At 43.9% G+C, this 27,154-nt stretch overlaps 1 protein-coding gene across 2 annotated transcripts; it reads left to right on the top strand.

Moving 5' to 3' along the window:
* Positions 1-7,592: 7,592 nt before the first annotated feature.
* On the top strand, positions 7,593-26,475 carry PHYHIP (phytanoyl-CoA 2-hydroxylase interacting protein). 2 transcript variants are annotated; one of them, XM_056571074.1, is made up of 5 exons: positions 7,593-7,746; positions 19,484-19,658; positions 19,774-19,948; positions 24,780-24,897; positions 25,358-26,475. In XM_056571074.1, the coding sequence occupies exons 2-5, from the start codon at positions 19,491-19,493 to the stop codon at positions 25,881-25,883; spliced, it is 987 nt and encodes a 328-aa protein (XP_056427049.1). In that variant the 5' UTR covers positions 7,593-7,746; positions 19,484-19,490; the 3' UTR covers positions 25,884-26,475. The 2 variants fall into 2 exon arrangements, with proteins under 2 accessions (XP_056427049.1, XP_056427051.1); XM_056571076.1 differs by lacking the exon at positions 7,593-7,746 and adding an exon at positions 7,887-8,041.
* The last annotated feature ends 679 nt before the right edge of the window (positions 26,476-27,154 follow it).

Consider the following 27,154-nt stretch of genomic DNA (forward strand, 5'->3'; position numbering starts at 1 on the left):
GGCAGAGAGTTCCATAGTCTCATTGCTCTTACAGTAAAGAACCCCTGTCTATGCTGGTGTAAAAACCTTCTTTCCTCCAGATGTCCTGGGTATAAATAGGTCATGGGAGAGATCTCTGTACTTCCCCCTTATATACTTATCCATAGTTATAAGGTCGCCCGTGAACCGTCTTTTTTCTAAACTAAATAACCCTAATGCTGATAAACTTTCTGGGTACTGTAGTCCTCCCATTCCCTGCATTACTCTGGTTACTCTGGCTTACAACCAGCTATTACAGTGGGTCTCAGGAGTGAGTCCCCAGTGAGTCACAACATGGAGAACTAATAAAAATGGATCCAGAAAACCTTGCTTGGCACTGCTATATACAGTAGAATGTTCTTTAGGTATTTCCATCTCAGCATGTTATCATTTATCCACCCCCAACTGATCTCAAGGATATGGTGAAAATTGGCCCCGGAATGAATGGAGCGCACCTTACATGGTTCTCTATGGGGCTCCCAGGCATCGCCAAGCTCAGTGTTTGGAAGCCCCATAGAGAATTAATTAAATGGGCACTCTCATTAAAACTAATATTTGTTATTGCACTCCTTACGGTAAATAAAAAAATCTTTCTAAAAAAAAAGAAGTTTTCTATGTTTAATTTGTGTTTAAAAAAAGCTGCCACTAGGTGTCTCCCTACTTGTCCAGAACACATTTCCCCCTATCTATTGCACAGACTTTGAACTCCTGCTGGCCTGGCAGAAGTCCAAAAGCAGGAAATGCTGAGGCGGGGGGGGGGGGGGGGGGGAGGGGGGATGCAGCCTTATCCAATCAGACAATCATAGCTCATCTCACAGTGAACTGCTCTGGGCTGTGTGTAGCAGAGTGAGGGAGGAAGTTCTCCCCTGTATGGCTTCAGATGATGTCACGTCTGCTGAGGAACGTCCCTTCCCGGGCTGGGAATCTGACTGAGACTGAGCAGAAAATACAGAGGTATATTAAGGTAAAAAAAAAAAATAATAATAAAAATAAAGGCAGGTGGTGATTATTATGATGGGGCAGGGAAAGGGGAGGATTATAAAGTTTAACAAGATCATGACAGGTACTCTTTAAACTCTGGCCATGTTCGTGCGTTGCTCTGTATATCCAGGTGATAAGATACTGAGATGAGAATATCCCTTTAAATCCCTTATATCAGTAGAGGGTTTGCTCTAGATGGCGCTTTGAAATTCCTGGAAAGTGCAAACTTCTAATTTCCCATTAACTGCAACAAATCCTCTATCTGGGTGAGAATGACTTGTATGGCATCTATGGGCTGATACAATGCATTCAATTTTACCCTTTTATTTAAAGTTGAAAAAACTGTAATATTTTGAATTGTTTATCTTGCACTGATCTTTTGTTACATTCTGCACTGTACTCCAAAGATGCATTCGCCATTCTGCTGGTTGTCATTGGAAACAGTTAACAAGCCGAGGCCAAACCCACCCCAAATCCGGCATATGCGATATATAATACCGATGTCTTCTTATGTGGCAGAGGCATCTCTGAGACACTTAGGCACTGGGGCTGAATGCAGATGCTACCTCTATACCCTTTTGTATTTTATATTTTGGAGCAGTGTTTCCTAACAGGGTGCCTCCAGCTGTTGCAACACTACAATTTCCAGCATGCCCGGACAGCCTTTGGCTGTCCGGGCATGCTGGAAGTTGTAGTGTTGCAACAGCTGGAGGCACACTGTTTGGAAAACACTGCCTTAACGCTATATTGTTTTGACAAGATACACACCTAACATCTCAGCTGAACTCCTATAATGCAGTGGGACCATAAGGCTAGGTTCACACTGCGGAATCTCCGGACAGAAAATTTCCGCCCGGAGATTCCGAGTGCGGCCAGCGCTGACTGAATCAGTTGGCACTAGGACCACACGGAGACATTGCAGTCTCCAATAGACTGCAATGTGTTCCACAAGTATTTCCGCCTGAAGAACAAGCAACGCCATTCTTCAGGCGGAAATTTCCAAGCGGATTTTCCGTTCACAAATTCCGCTTCACAAATTCCGAAGTGTGAATTTGTGAACGGAAACCCATTCACTACACTATACATTTTAGCAAGCGGAATTTCTGAATTTCAGAACAGAATTGCAGGCAGAAATTCCGTAGTGTGAACCTAGCCTTAGTGTTCTACCAAGGTTTTGTTGGGAGATTTGAAGCATGAAGAATTATGAATGCAGCTCTGGAGTGTATAATACATAATGTAATTTAGGATTAGTTGAAGATTCAATTTAAAGCAAAGTATGTCCAGGGATGCAACTATGGCTGGCACTCTATGGGGAGCTGGGGAACAGGGCCACATGCCCTCGGTAACCAGAGCCATAGCTAGCATCTTTTGTGCCCAAGGCAAAGACAGAAAATTGCACTAGGTAGATCGGTAATCCCTTCCCCAGTTAGGCAGATGCCCCCAGTAGGTAGGTATGTAACCAACTATTAGGTAGACACCTCTAGTTGGTGGGTAGGTAATCAATCCCATTTGGTAGATGGCGCCATTATGTAGGTAAGCCCTCCAGTAGGTTTATGCCCCAAGTTGGTAATTCCCCCCACCCATATAGGTAGATGCCCTCGGTAGGTATGTAACCCCCCCAATCAGGTAGATGCCTGATGGTGCCATCAGAGGGGACATTGTGGATATCATAGGGGATAATTTGGGGAACTGTTCGGTGTAAAGATGATAATCCAAAAATACCTGCCAGCAAATTCTGAAGTTGAATATCATAGCCTGAGGAAGTCTTCATTCTGACTGGGAAGGATGAAGAAGATAAGGAAAGTGAACAACTACAACCAGAGAAGACGTCACCTAGGAGCCATTGAATTTGTTCACACCACTGTCAGAAGCCCCTCCATCAATAGTTATGGCAGATCTCATTGGAAGAACAATGCAACAAGCGGTACTATTTACCCAGGATAGACTTCTGACAGACCCCAAATTTAAATTTGTGGGCTCTGTCAGTCACTTGGTGTCTGTCGTGTGATGGATCTGGCACTGTTGTCGTGGCTTCCACTATAAAATATACCATGATGTTGTAAAAAGGGCTCAATTTTCAATGTCCGTTTGTCTGAGTTTTGCATTTTTCTGCTTTGGGTCCTGTTCAGACATTAGGTTTGTGTCTTAACACTTTCTGTGTTGATTCTTCCTGGTTTTGGAAGAGTTAACCCTTCAGTACTTGGAGGAAATATAAGATCTCTTCAGGTGCTGATCTGTGCTGATAATTACACCTGTTACTCTGACCATGTTTGCATTATGTTCACTATGTCTGTCTGAACGCATGTCCTGGGTTTAACCATGTTTATCTGTCCTGTTTGATATAGATTTTAGCTTGCCTTGTTTTAGTACCTTTATCGGGTTTTAGTATTCTTGTATTGTTTGTTCTGCTTTGGATTGCGTAGTTCGTGTTCTTACTGTCCGTTTGTCAGTCCTGTTTTGACCTTGTTTGATCCTGGTTCTCCTAGGATAGAATCCTGTTCTGAGCCTTGTGCTAATCCGTCTATCTAGGAGTGAGTCTTGTGCCTGTCCCGTGTTTGCTTGTATATAGGTTTTTTGTTTCCTCCTAGGCTAGTATGCAGTTCACTGTGGAGTGTGCCCGCTAGCTAGGAGCTAATTTGGCTTTAGTATTGTTGTCCCTCCATGTTTGGAGTGGGGTGTCCAGTGTGTTCCTTGTTCAGAGTCCAGTGTGAACAGTGCTCTTGATTTCCTGACCCGTTTAGTGTTCTGACATTCAGTTAACTTGTTCATCCCCTGCATCTCCTGGTTTTGTCTCCTGTATACTTATCCTCATATCTAGTCTTGTTCATATTATCATATCTGCCGTTAATCTTGATCCTGGTTCTTGAACTGTTTGTTAGTATGCTAATTCTTGCCTGGGATATCTGTAGCTTTGTAGTATTTCTGTTATGTTTCTGACTTGTTTCCCGACATGTACAGTTTGGCTTGTTTTTTTTTTTATTCTTACACGCATGCACTTTAGTGCAGGAAGGATTCGGCGCCCAGTTGTCATTCACCGCTAGGGTGTCTAGGCAAGTAGGTAGGGAGAGTGGCTGTAAGGACAGCTTTAGGGCTCACTAATTCCCTGCTCAATTGTTCACTATCTACTCTCTAACTGTGGCAGACCAGTCCTGTACATAAATGTCCACAATATATGGTGGTAATAGTAGATCATGGTATGGCAGTATTATTTTTAGGATTTCCTTGTTATTTGTGCTTATGATGGAATACATTATTGTAGTGACTAAAACTGCACACATGCCCCAACCAATCAACTGGTTGTCAGAGCCATGGAGACAACAGCACCGTGAAACAGCACCGCGGGAGCTGAGCTAAAGTAACCCAGCTTTACCACTACACAATGAGCTGTCTGCTTTTGGCTCTTTTAGGGTTCATATGGAATTCCGCTGGCTTAATGTCCGCTTTGAGTGGACGTACTTTCCGCTTTGGTGATTCTGCAGTCTGGACAGAGCAGCAGAATCCCACCGAAAACAATGGGACTCTGCTTCAAGCGGATTCCACCAGTGGAATGTCCGCAGTATGGATGAGCCCTAACTCTTGATGCAGTTCAATACAGTCCATTCAAGATGATGCGACTTTCGCGGACTGTGCTTTTTAGCAGAGATAAAAAGTTTCCGCAACTTAACAAGTAGACACTAGTTCGACCAGAGGCAAAACAAGATGTAATGTAGACAACAAACTCCTTGTGCAACTTACGGTAAGTATCCAGTAAAAAAAAAATATTATCCCTCTTATGGCAGGGGAGGGGGGTTGTCTGGTTTCCGACTGCTGGGACCCCCACAATGTCCAAAACGGAAAGAACGTGCTGTAGACCCAGGCCCTAATTCTGGAGATCATGGGGCATCTGACCTCTAGATAAGGGATACCCGGATAAGATATTTATAAGGGACAACCCCTTTAACTACGCTAAACCCATTGAAAAAGATGCTTGCTGTGTATGCATATCACAACAGGAAAAATTTTTCAAGATTCATGCATTGTAAGAAACACATCAGTATAGGCCCTCAGCACCTGAAATACACATTTTACTGTCCAGTAAACCTCGTAATACCTCAACCACCCGACTGCGTAGCAGCTGGTACAACTGCCCTGGGCCATCCCATCTATACTTGCCAACATATATATAGGTAAAATTGGTACATTAAAGGGGTACTCTAAGAAAGTCCAGAGAAGCGCACCTTGCACGAAACCGCCGGCAGTCGCCTCTGACCTCCCACGCACGCCTGCAGACCTGGTGCTCCGGTTTGTCAGTTTAGGAGTATCGAGTCCCGGTTCTTGCGGTGAGTGCAGGATATTTCAGTTTGCTGTTGTGTACAGAGTTTGCTAAGGTCTATCCTTCATTTATGTCCTAGCACCTCCGATGACTCAGGTTCAGCGTTGTGTACCTGCTCTCTATGCCCACTTACTAACTGGCTTTAGGATATCAATCTGGTGGTGCCACACTGTACTTCTCTATAGACACTCATGCATGTGACAACCAAAGAGGGGAAACTGCTCTATATAGCTAATGAATGATGTTTAGGCAATTAAATAGGTTGATGAGAAGGAAAGAATGGGCTATGGGTTTAGTTTCCTGGAGTACCCCTTTAAGCCCTGATGACAATATTGGGACTGTTATGGTTCTCATTTACTAGCAGCTTGTAGTGGGGACTGTAGGAAACTGAACAACCTAGTTTCTTACTACCTACCAGGAGCAACCCCCCCCCCCCCCAACCCTTGGGAATACCCCTAAAACACCAAATTTGATTAGGGTTTTAGCAAACCTTGCTTCTTTTGTTGACTGGTTCGAGGACTGTACAAATCTATGGTTTTCTTTCCATAACAAGCTGCAGTGAGAACTGTAAGTAACTGGACAACCTAATCCCTTACTTTAAATCAATTACACTATAGAATCTGCAGTAAATTGTATTTAATCCAGCACGAATGTATTTTGCTAAACACCAAATTATAGAATTGTAACTCTCTGGAATTATTGTTGTGTATTATCCTGCAATTACATGAAGTGTCCAGTAGATGGTGCAATCAATGCAAGCAAATGTATTTACCAGTGACCGGTGATCGTGACGTCACAGCTCCGCCCCCATGTGACATCACGCTCCGCCCCATCAATGTAAGTCTAGGGACAGCTGTCTCGCCCCTGCCATAGACTTGCATTAAAGGAGCGGAGGGTGACGTCACATGGGGGCGGAGCTGTGACGTCACGATCACCGGCCCCATGATCAGAAGTCATCAGACCGGGAGCGATGTTTGCTCCAGGGCCTGATGAGAGCGGGGTGCTGCGTGCGAGATCGCGGGGGTCCCCAGCAGCTGGACCCCGCACGATCAGGCAACTTATCCCCTATCCTTTAGATAGGGGATAAGTTGTCAGCACTGTAGTACCCCTTTAAAGCTAGACTGACCTTATTTTCAGCCTGTGTAAGGGTAAGCTTTAAACCCTACTGCACCAATTGTAGGTACCCAATGGCCGCTAGGGTGAAGATTAGGTGTGCTTCTGGGTGTGTGAGACCTATATATACATTGCAATTGTTGGATTTTGTGCTATTCTATAACTTACTATCTATTAGGTTATGCATGGTTGTTTTCCTTTATGCAATGCAAAGATAGTTTCCGGTTAGCTTTGTGGCAGTCTTATTATTTTCTCAAAGATGTTCCCAATGGGACCCCACATGCATACCCCAGAGGGGTAGGCACTGCTGCAAATATGTACCCCAGCTCCAAGGTACTGAGTGCAGAGAGATAACAAGAGTAAGGGACCACAGGGATATAGGAGGACACCCCCAAAACCCTGTTACACTACATACTGGACTATCAAACAGACATATAGGAGTCTAGAGCAGTGTTTCCCAACCAAGGTGCCTCCAGCTGCTGCAAAACTACAACTCCCAGCATGCCCGGAGAGCCAAAGGCTCTCCGGGCATGCTGGGAGTTGTATTTTTGCAACAGCTGGAGGCACCCTCAAGCCTTATCTCATAATTCAACTATCCCTGGACTATGAGATGCCAGATCTAAGGGAAATGTACTGTAATACATTTGTTTTAATGAGGAAAAAAAAAATAGAAGTTTTTGTTTTAGCAACAACATGGGTCCGGGGTCAGCCTCAGTTGTGGTTTGAAGTCGTCGTTTCTGGAAATTCGCAACGGTTTTGGCTGCGGGGCCCTGGTGCAGATAAGAATTGGCCTGCTATTACTGGCAACCTTAATGGGATTAATTATTCCCTTTCAGATTGGCACCGTGCCAGCGAGGCTTGTCAGCATGTGACGGTGGATCTCGCTGACAGTTCTTTTAACCCTATACCTGCCAGATCTCTCATCCCCCCCCCCCCCTCTCTTAAGAATAGGCTTGTGCCATGTGCAGCTTACATCACTGGGCTGTTTAACCCCTTCAGTGCTGCAGTGCCAGGCTACTGCTTGGTTGGCGCTCTCCGCACCTGGTCACTGGCTCTACCTGTCCGTCCTATAACTCCTTACCTGTACTTTTAATATTATTCTGTGCCCCCTATTTGCCCCCTCTTTCTCTATCTCTCAGTCTTGCCTCCCCTCTCGTTCTTTCACCTCCCTCATTCTCCACCACTCTCTCTCTCTCTCTCTCTGTATTTGCTGTTACCCTCCTACTCATTATTTTCCTGCTCTGTCTCTCTTCCTCGCCCCTTTTCTTCCTCTCATTCCTTCGCACTCTCATTCCTCAGTGAGGTAACTACACAATTCCAAGGTATGTCACCTTATCCACCTGTGTTATCTTTGTCTATGCCAATTGACTTGATGCCATGCTGGTCATACTATGCACTATATGCCAATGGGGCAGGTGATGGTGCCCATCTTTCGCTTTGTTCTCCAGTGGCTACTACTTTTTTTTTTTACTTATGCAATGTTCTGCAGGGGGTGACATGCTCTGCATAACTATACCTGATTCTGTGCATGCTATGCATTGTTCATAGTCGGAGATCACCACAGTCGTGACACCGTGTCATATTATCCTTTGGCGTTGCAAAGCTCTGCAGCCGTAGGTATGTGTGATTTTGCCTTTTTTTTTCCCCCCCCCCCCCCATAAGCTTAATGTTCATTGATTTTTCTATAGGGACTTTGGGAAGCTGTGCAATGCTCTGCAGGTGTTGTTATGTAAGGTAATGATCTGCAGCATGCGAAATGCTCTGCAAGGCATGTGATTTTTGTACACAGCCTCTGACGCACCGCTCGGTGAGGTAATTCTCTGACAGGAGTTCAGGTTTTGAGTCGTTTCGGTGTTAAGTATGTCCCCAGAGATGCTCTGCGCTGGTTTAATCTACTCTGGAATAATATAGCGGGAGGATTTGGAATTACGCTTTAAGGAATTTTCAATGATTTCCAATGGTATTACAGATCTGGAAGAATAAGAGGGACAATTGTGGTTTGGGTGTAAGGAGCTGGGTGCTACGGGGGAAATCATATTGGAAAAGTAGGGTCAGTAAGGCAACATTTAGGCCAACTTTAAGGATTGTACATGTGTGGGTGGATTCTAAGCAGAGATAGAGTTAGATTGGAGTATAACACCCTACAGACTGTACAGCTATGGTAGAGATAAGAAAAACTGCAACTATCAATACCATAGAGCAGTGTTTCCCAAACAGGGTGCCTCCAGCTGTGGCCAAACTACAACTCCCAGCATGCCCGGACAGCCTTTGGCTGTCCGGGCATGCTGGGAGTTGTAGTTTGGCCACAGCTGGAGGTACCCTGGTTGGAAAACACTGCCATAGAGACTTAAAGGGGTACTCCAGTGGGAATTTTTTTTTATAAATCAACTGGTGCCAGAAAGTTAAACAGATTTGTAAATGACTTCTATTAAAAAATCTTTACCCTTCCAGTACTTTTTAGCAGCTGTATGCTACAGAGGAAATTCTTTTTTTTGTTTTGTCCAGGAACCAGGAACTGTCCAGAGCAGGAGAAAATCCCTATTGCAAACCTATGCTGCTCTGGACAGTTCCTGATACGGACAGAGGTGTCAGCAGAGAGCACTGTGGACAAGACAAAAAAGAAATTCTAAAAGAAAAGAATTTCCTTTGTAGTATACAGCTACTAAAAAGTACTGGAAGGGTAAATATTTTTTTATAGAAGTTATTTACAAATCTGTTTAACTTTCTGGCACCAGTTGATTTAAAAAAAAAAAAATGTTTTCCACCAGAGTACCCCTTTAATGACAAATACCTGCACAGGGGTAGTGATACCTCCAGGATCTCTGATGTCAGGTATCGTACAATCACCCGACTGATCACTTACACATAAGTAATAATGGACTGTCTGTAAGTGTTCCATCAAGTCATATATGTGTCATATTTTGGTTTCTCATAATTTTACGTTACTGTCACATCCAGGCTCTAAAGCTGGTTTATGATGGATTATAATGTACAATTACTGTGCCATAGAATAGTCTACAAATTACACATCAAAATAAGTTTGCGCTTTTGGGTCATCTAGTGGTAGAATTTGGTACTGAAGTTTTTTGCATTGTATATTTTTTAGACCTAAACATTTAGCACATTGGCGGGAATTATAAATGACTTTGAAAAGTCACAAGATTTTTGCGCAAACCTTCAGTTTCAACTTAACGCCTCCCCAAGTGGGTGGAGCTTGGCGGGAAGTGGATTGAAAAGTTGCATGGCCTCCCAATGAGGTTATTACAAGTTATGTAAGTGACAATTGCATTTGAAATCTACACTCGCTCAGGCTCCAGTTTTCAGAACAGACAGATCAGATAGATGGATAGATAGATGACATAGTTAGATATGAGATAGATGGATAGATAGACAGAAAGGAGGTATATAGATATAGATTGATTAATATGAGATACAGTGGGGCAAAAAAGTATTTAGTCAACCACCAATTGTGCAAGTTTTTCCTGTAAGAGGCCTGTCATTTTCATCATAGGTGTAACACTCACGTTTCAGTAGACTGGAACACTGATGATAGTGGATCCGCTGGACTTTTGTGGTAGATGACTCGGATCTAACCAGGGAGCGGAGTCTAAGATGCCGCTAGTTTTCACGAGAGCCCGCCGCAAAGCGGGACAGACTTGCTGCGGAAGGCGGCACCCAGGTCGCTACCCCTGGCACGGCTCAACCACACAGGCGGCTGAGGAGATTCCAGGCACAGGTGGGATAAGGCAACACGTGGTTAGGATAGCAGAAGTTCAGGGCTGGCGGCACACTAGCGTAGTCAGGAGCGTAGCAAGTGGTCAGTAGGCAGGCGGCAAAGGAGCAAGGTCAGGTCATGGAGCAAAGGGTATGATACACAGCAAGGCAACTCTCAGGAACGCTTTCTCTCAGGCACTAGGGCAACAAAGATCCGGCAGAGAAGTGTGGGAGGTGGAGGAATTTATCAATGAGCCACAGGTGTTACTTCACTAATGGGCGCACTGGCCCTTTAAAGCTCCTAGGGGACGGAGACACGTGCGCTGGAGCAGAGAGGCCGAGGCAGGGGCAGGAGAAGCCCCATGTGAGTGACGGGCTGGGATTCACATGCGGGCCCGTCCCACCATGCAAATCCCAGCCCCGCCGGCAGCAGCAGGTAACGGGACCATGCGCTCACGGCCAGCGTGTGCGGCCAGAGCACATAACGTAACAATAGGTATACCTCAAGTATGAGAGACATAATGAGAAAAAAAATCTGATTTTTAAAGAATTTATTTGCAAATTATGGTGGAAAATAAGTATTTGGTCAATAACAAAAGTTTATCTCAATACTTTGTTATATACCCTTTGTTGGCAATGACAGAGGTCAAACATTTTCTGTCAGTCTTCACAAAGTTTTCACATACACTGTTGCTGGAATTTGTCCCATTCCTCCATGCAGATCTCCTCTAGAGCAGTGATGTTTTGGGGCTGTCGCTGGGCAACACAGACTTTCAACTCCCTCCAAAGGTTTTCTATGGGGTTGAGATCTGGAGAGTGGCTAGGCCACTCTAGTACCTTGAAATGCTTCTTACAAAGCCACTTCTTCGTTACCCGGGCGGTGTGTTTGGGATCATTGTCATGCTAAGAGACCCAGCAACATTTCATCTTCAATGCCCTTGCTGATGGAAAAGGTTTTCACTCAAAATCTCATGATACATGGCCCCATTCATTCTTTCCTTTACACGGATCAGTCGTCCTGGTCCCTTAGCAGAAGAACAGCCCCAAAGCATGATGGGGGTTATTTATCAATAATGGTCTTGGCTAGATCATTTTTGTTGTTTGTCTATATGCGTTTTTTTTTTTTTTTTGGCAGTGCTGCTCCAAATTTACCATATTGTCGCAGTGACCATGATAAATTTCACGCAGATCTGCACCCAGATCATTTTCTACTGCCGCTTTCAAATCATGTCTATCCGGAGGAGCTTGTTTGTCTGTGTGTTTGGCTTTATTTGTTTTAGTTTAAATTTTGAGGCAAATTAATGTCTAAAAGAAGGTTTGCAAAGAGAGTCTCACATTTGAATAGTGGTTTACCTGCAGGCCAGAAAAAAAAAAAATTATTGTTCGAGAGATGGAGGTTTTAGTTGAACAGATGTATATATATATATATATATATATATATATATATATATATATATATATATATATATTTATAATATTTTTTTTTTCTTTTTACCTTTTCACCACTTTTTTTTATTTTGTTATCATCACTTTGTCAGATATTTTTTTAAACTTGGGCACATGAAATTGTTAGATTTTGGCAATTGCTAACAATCTTATTGTTTCTTATGTCTTTACCATTCCTTTTTTTGTACCTTAAAAAATATATCTGATTGTTTTATATGGACAACTGCTTTACTTTTCATTTGCACATTTTTTTAAATTATTAACCTTTCATGTATTTAAACGTTCTTATTCTCCATCTTATTCTCTCTCTCTTTCACTCTGGCTAATGATTTTAAATCAGGAGAAGTAATGTTTTTTACACCTGGTTGGGAGGTGGTCTAGATTTGCTGGTGTCTTTGCACCAGTTGCAGCAAAATTTGTGCAAAAATCTAAAACACGCAGATAATAAATTCGTGACCACTGCATCTGTCACTTAAAAAAATGGTCAAGTAACACCAAAATGTCAAAATGACGGATTTTATAACTTGGGGGGGGGAGGGGGGGTGTAACAAAAACATAATTAGTGCAAAAATAACAAAAATTTGCAAATGTACACAAAAAAAAAAAAGCAATAGAACACAATGATAAATAACTCCCAAGATGTTTCCACCCCCATGCTTTACAGTAGGTATGGTGTTCTTTGGATGCAACCCAACATTCTTTCTCCTCCAAACACGACGAGTTGAGTTTTCACCAAAAAGTTCTACTTTGGTTTTATCTGACCATATGACATTCTCCCAATATTCTTCTGGATCATCCAAATGCTCTCTAGCAAACTTCAGGTGGGCCTGGACATGTACTGGCTTAAGCAGGGGGACAAATCTGGCACTGCATGATTTGAGTCCCTGGCGGCATAGCGTGTTGCTGATGGTAATCTTTGTTACTTTGGTCTCAGCTCTCTGCAGTTAATTTACTAGGCCATGTGGTTCTTGGATTTTTGCTCACCGTTCTTGTGATCATTTTGACACCACAGGGTGAGATCTTGCGTGGAGCCCCAGATTGAGGGAGATTATCAGTGGTCTTGTATGTCTTCCATTTTCTAATAATTGCTCCCACAGTTGATTTCTTCACCCCAAGCTGCTTGCCTTTTGCAGATTCAGTCTTCCCAGCCTGGTGCAGGTCTACAATTTTGTTTCTGGTGTCCTTTGACAGCTCTTTTGTCTTGGCCATAGTGGAGTTTGGAGTGTGACTGTTTGAGGTTGTGGACAGGTGTCTTTTATACTTATAACAAGTTCAAACAGGAGCCATTAATACAGGTAACGATTGGAGGACAGAGGAGACTCTTAAAGAAGAAGTTACAGGTCTGTGGGAACCCGAAATCTTGCTTGTTTGTAGGTGATCAAATACTTATTTTCCACCATAATTTGCAAATAAATTCTTTAAAAATCAGACAATGTGATTTTATACATTTTTTTTCTCATTATGTCTCTAATAGTTGAGGTACACCTATGATGAAAATTAAAGGCCTCTCTCATCTTTTTAACCCCTTAACGATGAAGGACGTAAATGTACATCCTGTTAAGGTGGTACTTAACGCACCAGGACATACATTTACATCCTAAGTATAACCGCGGGCATCGGAGCGATGCCCGGATCATGCGCAGCAGGTCCTGGCTGTTGATCGCAGCCAGGAACCCGCCGGTAATGGCGGACATCCGTGATCCTGCGTATGTCCGCCATTAACCCCTCAGATGCCGTGATCAATACAGATCACGGCATCTGCAGCATCGCGGTCACTTAAATGGAAGATCGAATCAAAGAATAAATGACACATGTCATTTTTACTGTAATTTGGACGGCGTGAAAACGAAACCTTCCAAAATTAAATCTTTTTAATTTCCCCACACAAATAGTATTTTTTTGGTTGCGCCATACATTTTATGATATAGTGAGTTATGTCATTACAACGGACAACTGGTCGCGCAAAAAACAAGCCCTCATACTAGTCTGTGGATGAAAATATAAAAGAGTTATGATTTTTTGAAGGCGAGGAGGAAAAAACGAAAACGTAAAAATAAAATTGTCTGCGTCCTTAAGGCCCAAATGGGCTGCGTCCTTATAGGGTTAAGTGGGAGAACTTGCGCAATTGGTGGCTGACTAAATACTTTTTTGCCCCACTGTATGTATATTAGACAGATAGATGTGATGGTTAGATGGGCAGGCTGCAGCACCACACAGACACTAAGGACAGGTGTGGTGCTGGTTTTAGAATAAAGAAACCATGGGAAAGATTTATCAAAACCCATGTAGAGGATGACCAGTGCAGTTGCCCATAGCAACCAATCAGATTGATTCTTTCATTTTTAAAGAGGCCTGTGAAAAATGAACTGAATGATTGGTTGCAATGGGCAGCTGCACCACTCTTCCTTTACACAGGTTTTGATAAGTATTTCTAGTCCTGGACTACTCCTATTTAGAAAAAAAAAACTTCATGGAACCTGCCACTTTAAAAATATAGTCAATTCTCCAAACATCATGCTTTAGAGTAGGAGGAGCTGAGCAGATTGCTATATAGTTTTGTGAGAAAAGCTTCAGGATAACCTCTTATTTAGTCATGTGATGGACAGCGCTCTCTAGATGCACACTTATATAGAGACAGCTGTCCACTTGAATACTTAGCCCATAATGAGTAGAAGGTTTATATAAATAAATTACACATTATACTGGAACCTTTCCAGGGACAGGTAGGGATGGTGATCCGTGTGATATTGCGGGCACAGCACACCCATGTTCTGGATACCCAAATGAGTGCAGGTTTCAACTGTGTATGCGTCTTTACACACACACACACAGTTAAAAGAATCATGCAACACAATGTTGCAGCCTGGAGCTTCCGGAGCAGACAGCAGCTCTGTACCACGCTGCCTGCAAGCAAAGCTCAAATACAAGAGGGGTTGCAGAGAAATGGAAAACCAAGAAGAGCTGCGGAGAAGCAGTGTGACAGGTAAGCTTCTTTCTTTCTTTCTTTCTTTTTTTTTTTTTTAAATAGGGGCCAAACTACTATATGGGGGCAGGCCAGAGGGGGTCTAATACAATATGGGGGCCAAAGGTGGACCTTATACTGCATAGGAGCCAGGTGAGCCGAACTACTATATGGTGACACAGATGGGGCCTAAAACTATATGGTTGTCAAAGGTAGGCCTAACTACTATATGGCAGCACAGAGGGGGGGGGGGTTAATACTTTCTAAAGGCACATAGGGGGTAGAGGTTGTCCTAACTACTATATGAGGGCTATGAGGGCCAAGGAGGTCCTTTTACTATATGGGGGGGGGGGGTCCCTTTTGCTATATGTGGGCACAGAGGGGCTACTATATTTGGGCACAGAAATGTCTCACTATTATATGGTACTGGAGCACAGAAGTGGGTTTAACTACTAAATTGGACACAGAGATAGGCCTCACTACTATATGGGGCACAGTGGGGGCCTAATTGCTATATGGGGAAACAAAGAAGACTGAATAATATATTGGGGGCATAGAGGTGAGTTTAACTACTATATGGGAGCACAGAGGGGGGGGGCTAATACTATATAGAGACATAGAGGGGGCCTAATAATATATAGGGGCATTGAGTGGGCCTAATATTTGGGAGCATAGTAGTGGAGTCACAATGGGGGCCTAATACTATAATGGGGCAAAAAGGAGCACAGCTACTATATGGGAGCACAAAGTTTGCACTATTACTGTGCAGGGCAATACAGATGGGGAGTTTGTAAAGGGGTGAGAAGGGTGCTTGAGCGAAGAGCCTACAAATGTTTGTCTGGCAGATTCTGCGGAGACAAGTCTTGGCTAGGAGAAGGGATAGTAGAAAAAGAAAAGTGAATGACTCAGATCAGAGAACATGCCCCTTGTGAGTCACTGGATGTAACTGCACTGTAATCACTTATAAGGTCTGTAAAGCCTGTGTTGAGCTGGTATGTACCTATATATGGTCACTGTATATTGTCTTTAGTATAGTATTTTTTATTCAGTAACAATATGGTGGTATTAGTCATTATGTGGTGGTAATAGCAGTAGTCATGACATCGAGGTATTATCTGTCCCTTGTAAACTGGTATTATTGGTCTTGGTATACTGGATTTGGTCATTAACAGTATGGTGGAAATATAATGTATTTTTTATTGTTGTATATACCCTATTAGTGCAGCTCTTCATCGTTCAGCTTCCGAGGTGGGGTCAATTTCAGTCAGAAGGGATTTTTCTGTCTAATTTTAGCAGCCAGTCTATGGATCATGTACCAGAAATGTGGTTTTCCTAAGCCTGCTTGGCTCGACTAGGGTGCGGGGTCTAAGGGATTTTGTGACTTAGCCAGGAATTGAGTCAAGGGTCAAAGCCAGGAGTAAAAGAGTACCAGACAATGTAAAAGATAAGGAAGGAGACTGGTCAGGAACAAAGCCGGAGACAACCCCACAGTCAGTAGTAACACACAGAACAAGTTCCAGGAAAGTATTAACACCAGGCAAGGCATGGCAGACCTACTCCCGCATTAACAGGGCGCATCTTTGGGCATCGGTTGCCTTAGTACCCTGATACCAAGGGGCATCCAGAGCAGGAGAGTAAGGACTGGAGCCAGAAAAATGAAGTGTCCAGTTGTCTAGCAATCAGTTGAGGCTGTTGACAGGATCAATGGCCGCCCACCGAAAGGCGGTGCTTTCCAATGGCTCCATAGTTTTACTTAGTACTCAGTAATATAAGTAAAGACTTGGCACACCACTCATAGAATTAAATCAATGTGAATTTTATTAGCAATCCAAAACAAATATGTTACGTTTCGGTCCACATTGGACCCTCCTCAGACCGGATTGCTGCGGAGGCTGGAGAGAAGAAATTCAAACGCCTAGCAGCCGTGTGGCAAGGAGATATGAAAAGTGGCCTGTAGCCGCTGGAGTAGTGATTAGTACTCAGATAATACATACCGTATTTTTCGCCCTATAGGACGCACCGACGTATAAGACGCACCCTATTTTTAGGTGCAAAATCTAAAAAATTAAACATTTTGAACCCAATAGTGGTCTTCAACCTGCGGACCTCCAGATGTTGCAAAACTACAACTCCCAGCATGCCCGGACAGCCGTTGGCTGTCCGGGCATGCTGGGAGTTGTAGTTTTGCAACATCTGGAGGTCCGCAGATTGAAGACCACTGCATAGGAGGTAATACTCACGTGTCCACGCCGCTCCGGACCCGTCACCGCTGCCCTGGATGTCGCACCATCACTGTCGCCGTGTCCCCGTCGTCCGGAACGTCTCTGCTGCCGGCCGGGTATCCTCGCTCTCCGTCGCCGTCATCACGTCGTTACGCACGCCGATGCACGTATGCGACGATGTGATGATGAGGAAGGAGAGCGCTGGCCATACAGGGGATCCCTGAACGGAGAAGACACCGAGGAGGCAGGTAAGGTCCCTCCCGGTGTCCTGTAAGCACTAACCCGGCTATTCAGTCGGGCTGTTCGGGACCACCGCGGGGAAATCGCGGCGGTCCCGAACAGCCCGACTGAACAGCCGGGTTCGTGTCACTTTCCCTTCAGACGCGGCGGTCAGCTTTGATCGCCGCGTCTGAAGGGTTAATACAGGGCATCACCGCGATCGGTGATGTCCTGTATTAGCCGCGGGTCCCGGCCGTTGATGGCCGCAGGGACCGCCGCGATAGGGGTGTATTCGCCATATAAGACGCACTGACTTTTTCTCCCCAGTTTTGAGGAAGAAAAAGTGCGTCTTACACGGCGAAAAATACGGTAACTTTGCATATTAATATATTGATATGCTCCTTCTCATTAACTTGCATGGTTTACTCCGAAAATGAGTGCATTTATGTGCAATCCTGTCTCAATTCTGCCTGTCTGAAAGGGACCTAACACAAGTCTGTGTAGCCCAAAATGGCAGTGTACTGGGATATGGAAACTAAGCATCTAATAATTTGATGTTCAAAATATGCTAAAAATAAGACAAGAGATGGTTCTACTTGGTGTTAATATGAGTCTGAGAAAAGGAGGACTAGTGATAAGACATATGGAAAGAATGTCTGGGATGGTCCTCTTCTCCTTTTAAAATCCATAACTCTTTTATATTTCCATCCACAGACCCATATGAGGGCTTGTTTTTTGTGTGACCAATTGTACTTTGTAATGACACCTCTCATGACCTGTAGTTTTTTTTTTTTAGTACCACTTTTGTGAATATGTGACTTTTTGATTGCCTTTTATAAATTTTTTTGTGAATGTGATGTGACTAAAAAGCAACAATTTTGTACTTTTTTTTATTTTTATTTTTTTATGTTTACGCCGTTCACCGTACGGGATCATTAACATTATATTTTGATCGGACATTTACGCACGCGGAAATACCAAATATGTTTAATAATTTTTTTAATGCTTTTTAGGGGTAAAATGGTGAAAAAAGGTGATTAAAATTTTTATTGGAGGAGGATTTTTCAAATTGTTTTAACTTTTTTTTACTTTTATTTTTAACTTATTATGTCCCTCATTAGATTGCAAATATTGTTCAGTGCTATGCATATGGATAGCACTGATCAGTATTATTGGCAATCTTCTGCTCTGGTCTGCTGGAAGGTAGATCAGTGCAGAAGACCCCGGGAAGGTGGCAGAGGCAGGTGAGGGGACCTCTGTCCGCCATCTTAGCTGATCTGATCCACGCGTCTGCGCCGCGGACAATCAGATCAGAGATTTCAAGTGCAGCACTGCCGCAGATGCCGTGGTCTGTATTCATCACAGCATCATAGGGGTTAATGGCGGACATCAGTGCGATCGCTGATGTTTGCCATTACTGGCGGGTCCCTGCCGTGTATGACGCGAGCACCGCTCCGATGCTCGCGCTCATGCACAGGACGTAAATGTACGTCCTGAAGCGCGAAGTACCGCTTTACCAGTACGTGCATTTACATCCTTGGTCATTAAGTGGTTAACAGGTGTCTTGTAGTTAGGTGTTATGGATGCAGAAGCAATATAATCTCTGACGTATATCAGGATGGATAACTTCTTCTAATAAACAGCACTTTGCTCAGAACATTCTGGATTACCCAGCTTTCCTGTGTATTCTCTAATGCTAATGACTGGTCAGTCACACCTCATATCTTAATTTAGATCCACACAGGGGACCCGTAAATGGATGATTTCCATATCAACTGTATAGCAACTGGAACTTCTTGAGACCACATTACAGTGATCCCTCAACTTACAATGGCCTTAACATACAATAGTTTCAACATACAATGGTCTTTTCTGGACCATTGTAACTTGAAACCAGACTCAACATACAATGTACAGACAGTCCAGATCTGTGAAACGTGTCAATGGCCGGAAGAACCGACCAATCAGAATGGACATTCACTCGTAAAACCCCTGTATTACTGAAATGTATGCACTGAATTCCTATCTGGTAGCGCCCCCTACAGTACAGGGAGGTATTACATGTCCTGTACTCTTTACCTGTACCAGGGTTAGCTGCTCCTTTGGACACCAGGTGAGGGCGACTCCATGTTACTTTTATAGGACACTGTGTACTGTACAGGACCCTGAAGAAGCTCCTGTCCTCTACATAGACAGTGATTACAGCTCCCAGCAGATCTTTATACTTTTATATGTAAGGATTTTCAACATACAATGGTTGTCCTGGAACCAATTAATACTGTAACTTGAGGGACCACTGTAGTACATTCCCTTAAATTATGACCACCAGTGGAGTAGCTATAGGAGGTGCAAATTAGGGGTCTGACCCCGGCCCTAAGGGGGCCCAAAGATTCATAAGCAAACATCAGTATTAGGGGATCAGGAGCTTCTAGAGACCCTTGATGGTCACCTTCTAATAAAACACCTTCCTTATAACTTCCCCCTTCTTCTGTACAGGTCAGTCATGGAGCCCCCTCTTACTGCTCCACATGGTATTCAGATCAGTGACATAACCTGTGACTCATTCCGTGTGACCTGGGAGATGCCACCTTATGATGCCATGCGAGTTACTCACTACTTCATAGATCTGAATAAGACAACAGGGCAGAAGGAGAACAAGTTCAAGCATCGGGTAAGGCCAGTACCGCATTGCCTTCACAGACATATTAGAAGTCCTAGAGCAGACAAGATTGTTGGATTATTGATCCATGACTAAACGTGATGATATTTTATCTCATTCCACAAAGGATGTGCCAACCAAACTGGTGGCAAAAGCAGTGGTGCTACCCATGACGGTACGGGGGCATTGGTTCCTGAGCCCAAGAACAGAGTATACATTGGCTGTACAGACGGCAGTGAAGAGGAGCGATGGGGAATACACTGTGTCCGGCTGGAGTGAGACACTTCACTTCTGTACAGGGGGTGAGAAGCAAATGATCCAATGTCGATCTATTTCCTATCTATTTATCTATCTATCTCATATCTATCTATCTATCTATCTCATATCTATCTATCTCCTATCTATCTATCACATATCTATCTATCTCCTATCTATCACATATCTATCTATCTCATATCTATCTATCTATCTATCTCATATCTATCTATCTCATATCTATCTATCTATATATCTCATATCTATCTATCTATCTCATATCTATCTATCTATCTCTCTCTCTCATATCTATCTATCTCATATCTATTTATCTATCTATCTCATATCTATCTCATATCTATCTCATATCTATCTATCTATCTCATATCTATCTATCTATCTCTCTCTCTCATATCTATCTATCTCATATCTATTTATCTATCTATCTCATATCTATCTCATATCTATCTATCTATCTCATATCTATCTATCTATCTCATATCTATCTATCTCATATCTATTTATCTATCTATCTATCTATCTAATGCAAATAAAAACGGCACAACCAAAATCCAGAGTAGAAAAGAAATTCGGGGTGCCCGCATATCTGGAACCTGGGTCCTCCGGTTCCTTAATCCAGATAAAGCAAATATGATGCAGCACTCCAAAGATAGCAAAGAAGGTGGTTTTATTCCATGATGTGCATAGACAACGTTTCACCAGTCTCACACTGAAAAAGCCAGTGTGAGACTGGTGAAACGTTGTCTATGCACATCATGGAATAAAACCACCTTCTTTGCTATCTGTGGAGTGCTGCATCATATTTGCTTTATCTATCTATCTATCTATCTATCTCATATCTATCTATCTATCTATCTATCTGTCTATCTCATATTCATCTATCTTCTATCTATCTCATATCTATCTATCTATCTATCTATCTATCTATCTATCTCATATCTATCTATCTCATATCTATCTATCTATCTATCTCATATCTATCTCTCTATCTATCTCATATCTCTCTATCTCATATCTATCTATCTCATATCTATCTATCTATCTATCTATCTATCTATCTATCTCATATCTATCTATCTATCTCATATCTATCTATCTCATATCTATCTATCTATCTATCTATCTATCTCATATCTATCTATCTCATATCTATCTATCTATCTATCTATCTATCTATCTATCTATCTATCTATCTATCTATCTATCTATCCTTGTGTGTGTAATGTGGAGGCCTGATAGTAGTTACTCACTCAGATACACTGAATAAAATAATTGATAAGATATGATGTTTACATTTAGTAAATTGAAGAGAATTACAGATCTGCAAACTAGGCAAATTGGTTGCTCATCTGGAGCCACAACCTGTATTTAAAGAGGTTAGCCAGGAATAGAAAAACAGATATAATTTCTTTCAAAAACAGTTCCCTGCTTCCTGGATAACCCCTTTAAAGTGAAAGGACACACTGAGATACAGGTTTTTCATTGCCTTTAATTATCTAATATATATCCCTGGCACAAAAGGTAAAGTGGTTCTTGGCTTCAGACAATCCATACTTGGGTTGGCTTCTCATCATGATTCATGCCTACGAGGCACAGGTACGTTGGCAAAATCTCAAAATTGACTGCAGGTGTATCTGTGCTCGGGTCAGCAGTCTCCCATTGCTGGCAAATTTTGTTGATGAATTTCCACTGCAGAATTTTTGTTAAATCAATCAACATGTTCCTTCTTTTGGTGGAATTTCTTCCCGGGATTTCTCTGTAAAAGTACCCTAACTTTAGATTTTCCTGAAGCGATACCACATGTAAAATTAAAGTGTTCACATAAAAGACAAGTCAGAAGTTGTGATATGATTGCAAGAAGGAACACTTGACATGTCAGAAGTTTAGTGAACATTTAAGTACACTTTAAAATGTACCTGCCATTTGCAAAAACCTTTTAAATAATGCAGATAATTACATTATATGTATATTTGTAATATACATTGGCCCTGTTTGTCCTCAGTGTACAGAGCCCTGCTTGTCCTCAGTGTACAGATCCCTGCTTGTCCTCAGTGTACAGAGCCCCGCTTGTCCTCAGTGTACAGAGCCCCGCTTGTCCTCAGTGTACAGAGCCCTGCTTGTCTTCAGTACGCAGAGCCCTGCTTGTTCTCAGTGTACAGAGCCCCGCTTGTCCTCAGTGTACAGAGCCCTGCTTGTCCTCAGTGTACAGAGCCCTGCTTGTCCTCAGTGTACAGAGCCCCACTTGTCCTCAGTGTACAGAGCCCTGCTTGTCCTCAGTGTACAGAGCCCCGCTTGTCCTCAGTGTACAGAGCTCTGCTTGTCCTCAGTGTACAGAGCCCCGCTTGTCCTCAGTGTACAGAACTCTGCTTGTCCTCAGTGTACAGAGCCCTGCTTGTCCTCAGTGTACAGAGCCCTGCTTGTCCTCAGTGTACAGAGCCTCGCTTGTCTTCAGTACGCAGAGCCCTGCTTGTCCTCAGTGTACAGAGCCCTGCTTGTCTTCAGTACGCAGAGCACTGCTTGTCCTCAGTGTACAGAACCCCGCTTGTCCTCAGTGTACAGAGCTCTGCTTGTCCTCAGTGTACAGAGCCCCGCTTGTCCTCAGTGTACAGAGCCCCGATTGTCCTCAGTGTACAGAGCCCTGCTTGTCCTCAGTGTACAGAGCCCTGCTTGTCCTCAGTGTACAGAGCCCTGCTTGTCCTCAGTGTACAGAGCCCCACTTGTCCTCAGTGTACAGAGCCCTGCTTGTCTTCAGTACGCAGAGCCCTGCTTGTCCTCAGTGTACAGAGCCCCACTTGTCCTCAGTGTACAGAGCTCTGCTTGTCCTCAGTGTACAGAGCCCCGCTTGTCCTCAGTGTACAGAGCCCCGCTTGTCCTCAGTGTCCAGAGCTCTGCTTGTCCTCAGTGTACAGAGCCCTGCTTGTCCTCAGTGTACAGAGCCTCGCTTGTCTTCAGTACGCAGAGCCCTGCTTGTCCTCAGTGTACAGAGCCCCGCTTGTCCTCAGTGTACAGAGCCCTGCTTGTCTTCAGTACGCAGAGCACTGCTTGTCCTTAGTGTACAGAACCCTGCTTGTCCTCAGTGTACAGAGCTCTGCTTGTCCTCAGTGTACAGAGCCCCGCTTGTCCTCAGTGTACAGAGCCCTGCTTGTCCTCAGTGTACAGAGCCCTGCTTGTCCTCAGTGTACAGAGCCCCGCTTGTCCTCAGTGTACAGAGCTCTGCTTGTCCTCAGTGTACAGAGCCCCGCTTGTCCTCAGTGTACAGAGCCTCGCTTGTCCTCAGTGTACAGAGCCCTGCTTGTCCTCAGTGTACAGAGCCCTGCTTGTCCTCAGTGTACAGAGCCTCGCTTGTCTTCAGTACGCAGAGCCCTGCTTGTCCACCCTCACTTCCTGTATTTTGTCTCTGCACCAAAACACACATATAGGCCCTCATTTACTTCGGGTTGTAAGTCTATCTTGCTTTCTTACCCGATTGCTTTTTCCCCCTGGTATTTATTATTATGTCGCATCCTGTATGTCGCATGTGCGTCTTTTTGGCTTGGTTTCCAACTCCTCTGAGCTGTCGGGAAAAAATCCACAACAATTGAACAAATTCGGGTTGGAAAGCTTTATAAATACGTGGGAAAGCTCAGAAATGTCGGGTTACACCCCTTTTTCGGGTTTGGGAGAATCCACATCGCGTCCGTCGGGAAAAAATGTTGCATCGTGTTGCAGACTGGCGCACGATGTCTGCTACATGTCGCAGACATAGATGCGACAAAAAAAACGGACAAAACAAGTCGGGTTTAGAATAGTAAATGAGGGCCATTATGTTATTATCTACATTATATAAAATGACAGGTACACCGTGTTGTAGGACAGGTCCTACAAATAGAGATACCGTATTTTTCGCCCTATAGGACGCACCGGCATATAAGACGTACCCAATTTATAGGTGCAAAATCTAAAAAAATTAAGATTTTGAACCCAATAGTGGTCTTCAACCTGCGGACCTCCAGATGTTGCAAAACTACAACTCCCAGCATGCCCGGACAGCCGTTGGCTGTCCGGGCATGCTGGGAGTTGTAGTTTTGCAACATCTGGAGGTCTGCAGATTGAAGACCAATGCATAGGAGGTAATACTCACGTGTCCCCGCTGCTCCGGACCCGTCACCGCTGCCCTGGATGTCGCTCCATCTCTGTCGCCGTGTCCCGGTCACTCCGGAACGTCTCTGCTGCCGGCCGGGTATCCTCGCTCTCCGTCGCCGCCATCACATCGTTACGCACGCCGACGCACGTGATGACGAGGAAGGAGAGCGCCGGCCATACAGGGGATCCCTTAACGGAGAAGACACCGAGGAGGCAGGTAAGGTCCCTCCCGGTGTCCTGTAAGCACTAACCCGGCTATTCAGTCGGGCTGTTTGGGACCGCAGTGGTGAAATCGCGGCGGTCCCGAACAGCCCGACTGAACAGCCGGGTTAGTGTCACTTTCCCTTCAGATGCGGCGGTCCGCTTTGATCGCCGCGTCTGAAGGGTTAATACAGGGCATCACCGCGATCGGTGATGTCCTGTATTAGCCGCGGGTCCCGGCCGCTGATGGCCGCAGAGACCGCCGCAATAGGGGTGTATTCGCCATATAAGACGCACCGACTTTTTCCCCCCAGTTTTGGGGAAGAAAAAGTGCGTCTTATACGGTGAAAAATACGGTAGATGCTGTAGGTAACCGCTCTACACCTTGGCAAAAAGCTTTCTGAACAGAGGCCCCACTTCCCACTCAGAATTCCCAAATTGAATATACGAAAATGGATTTTTCACACTAAACAACCTCTTTAAATACTAGATGCAATTAGATGGGTAAATGTGAATTTCCTATCTTTATTACAGATTATGCCATGGAGCAGGTCAAACAGTTGGAAGAGAAAGCTGAAGGTATCGCCGGACGTATGTTGTCATTCCAGGTCTTCTACAGGAACCAGACGGCAGAATATTTCCAGCATGTCAGGTGTGTAGCATCTGGCTCAGCTTTAGTTATTTGTAGTAACAAATTAAGTAAATTATGCCTAAAGCAACAAAAGTGTTGTACACAAAATGTTTAATATATTGACCCTAAACCGTGGCACTTGTGCAGCTTGGTCCCGCCTCCTTGGCAATTTCCTGAGACATAAAAAGGAGATTTCATAAGTTTGGCAACCACCATCATCACCACGAAAGGTACAGTTTACTTTTAGGCCCTAACAGCTATCCAATGGTGTCTGTAGCTCTTAGCGGCAAATAGAGCTGACATAATCCTTTTAAATCCCTTCTACTTCCTGATTTAGGAGTCCAGTGGGCGGTCCTACTCAGTAATTGACAGCTAATGAGAATTGCACTACCCACGATTGTTAGTAGAGTATTTGGCATCTATTAAAATATCATATTCATTAAAGGTCTAAATTTTTTACCTTTATGTGTCATTTGAACAGGGACAAGTGGGGAGGCCTTATGCTTCCATCCTTAAAAGACCAGAGTGGGAGCCATGGATCACCCATCAGCAACACACTCCATGGCATTTTTTTCAGCTGCAATACAGAATTCAACACAGGCTTGCCACCGCATGACTCACCCTACGGGAGATGGAGGGTGACCATTCCAGCCGGTTATCTCTTTAATGAAAACACGCACCTGTACTTTGCCGACTTCTACTGCATGTATACTGCCTACCACTATGTTGTCCTGGTATTGGCTCCTCGAGGGTCTCAAGGCGATTCTTTCTGCAGTGCCCGTTTGCCACTGTTGGACCCACAGAACAACCCCTTTTTGACCCGGGGGGAACAGGGAAGTTACTGGCATGCACAAGATCTTATACTAGAGATAATCTACACTGAACCAGTGCCTATGGGCATGGGGCAACTATCAGAGATCAAAGGGCATCAGTTGATGAGTCTTTCTACGGCCAATGCCAAGAAGGATCCCAGCTGTAAGGTGTGCAATATCCTTGGTGGGCGTTAGGGAGACACATGTTGTTTGTCAGCAGTGTTCGTTGGGTTAAAGGGATTTGTTGTGTGGCTTATGGTGTTGAAAGTGTAACTAGTGCATTTCCAAAACCAGTCCCCACAGAACACCTAGTCTATCGACTTACGTACATACTGACCTAACTGTTGGGAAAAATGCAAGAAAGATTCAGTATTGGAGTTTTTGTTCTAAAAGCTGGGGCACTGTGAGCAGCATACTTCTTGACTCTCGCACTATTACCCAATGAAGTAGAGATGCTCTTGAAAATGAAAATAGAGGTTTCTTCATAAAAGGAAACCTTGGATACTGGTTGTTGGAAAGGTATGGATAACATAGGAGCAGACAACCTCTTGTGCACTCCTTAGAGATCTGATATGGTTGCATTGTCATTCCATCACTACTAATGAGTGGAATTGGACTGACCTGGTGGCCAAAAGATAAGGTAGTCCTCTTCGATTTTTTTTGTATCTTCAAGTCAATTCAGGAAGATAATTTCATAAGATCCTGGATTGCAGTGACGATTGGTGTTGGCCATGACATCCAACTGGTTACCAGGGGGAACTTTTTATTTTATTTACATGATCCTATTTCTTATAAATATCCGAACATTACCCCAGTCAAGAGATGGGGTTCAATAGAATGTATATGCTGTGCTCCATATAGACTGGTGGTATTTCTGCTCAGTTACTTTGGCGGTATAGTGATAGGGACTATGGTTACACATTGAGTCTCAAGTATAAAGGGTTTGAGCATTAATGTTCTAAGTAAGCCAAACTTTGATTGTAGTGGGAAACAAGGCTACGTTCTCTTGTGAGGTCTATTGCTGTTCCGCAACATAATGATGCCTCAGGGAAGATATTTAAAGGGGTTTACAGGATTAGAAAAAATATGACTGCTTTTTTCTAAGGACAGTGCCCCAGCAGTCCATGGGTTGCATCAGGTATTCCAGCTCAACATTATTATTAAAAACCTGTGGCCTCTATCAAAAACATCAGCCATCCTCATGTTGAGCTGCTCCCCAGATTCAGGGATTACGGTAGTTTCCCAGTTCCCCCTTCCCTCCAATTGGTGCCATTAGTTTTGGCACTCAATATGTTAATGTGGGCCTAGACAGTGAGCTGGATGGCGGCCACCACCACCCAGTTCTCAAAGGGGACTCAGGTTCACACCGTGATGAGAGCAATAGTGGCCTATGAATTGTCAACTTGACAGTCCCGTACCAAACCTTGATTTGTATGTCAATGGCCCAAAAAGGGCCCAAATCTGTG

The sequence above is a fragment of the Hyla sarda genome, chromosome 4, assembly GCF_029499605.1.
Source record: "Hyla sarda isolate aHylSar1 chromosome 4, aHylSar1.hap1, whole genome shotgun sequence".
In the NCBI taxonomy this organism is placed as follows: Eukaryota; Metazoa; Chordata; class Amphibia; order Anura; family Hylidae; genus Hyla; species Hyla sarda.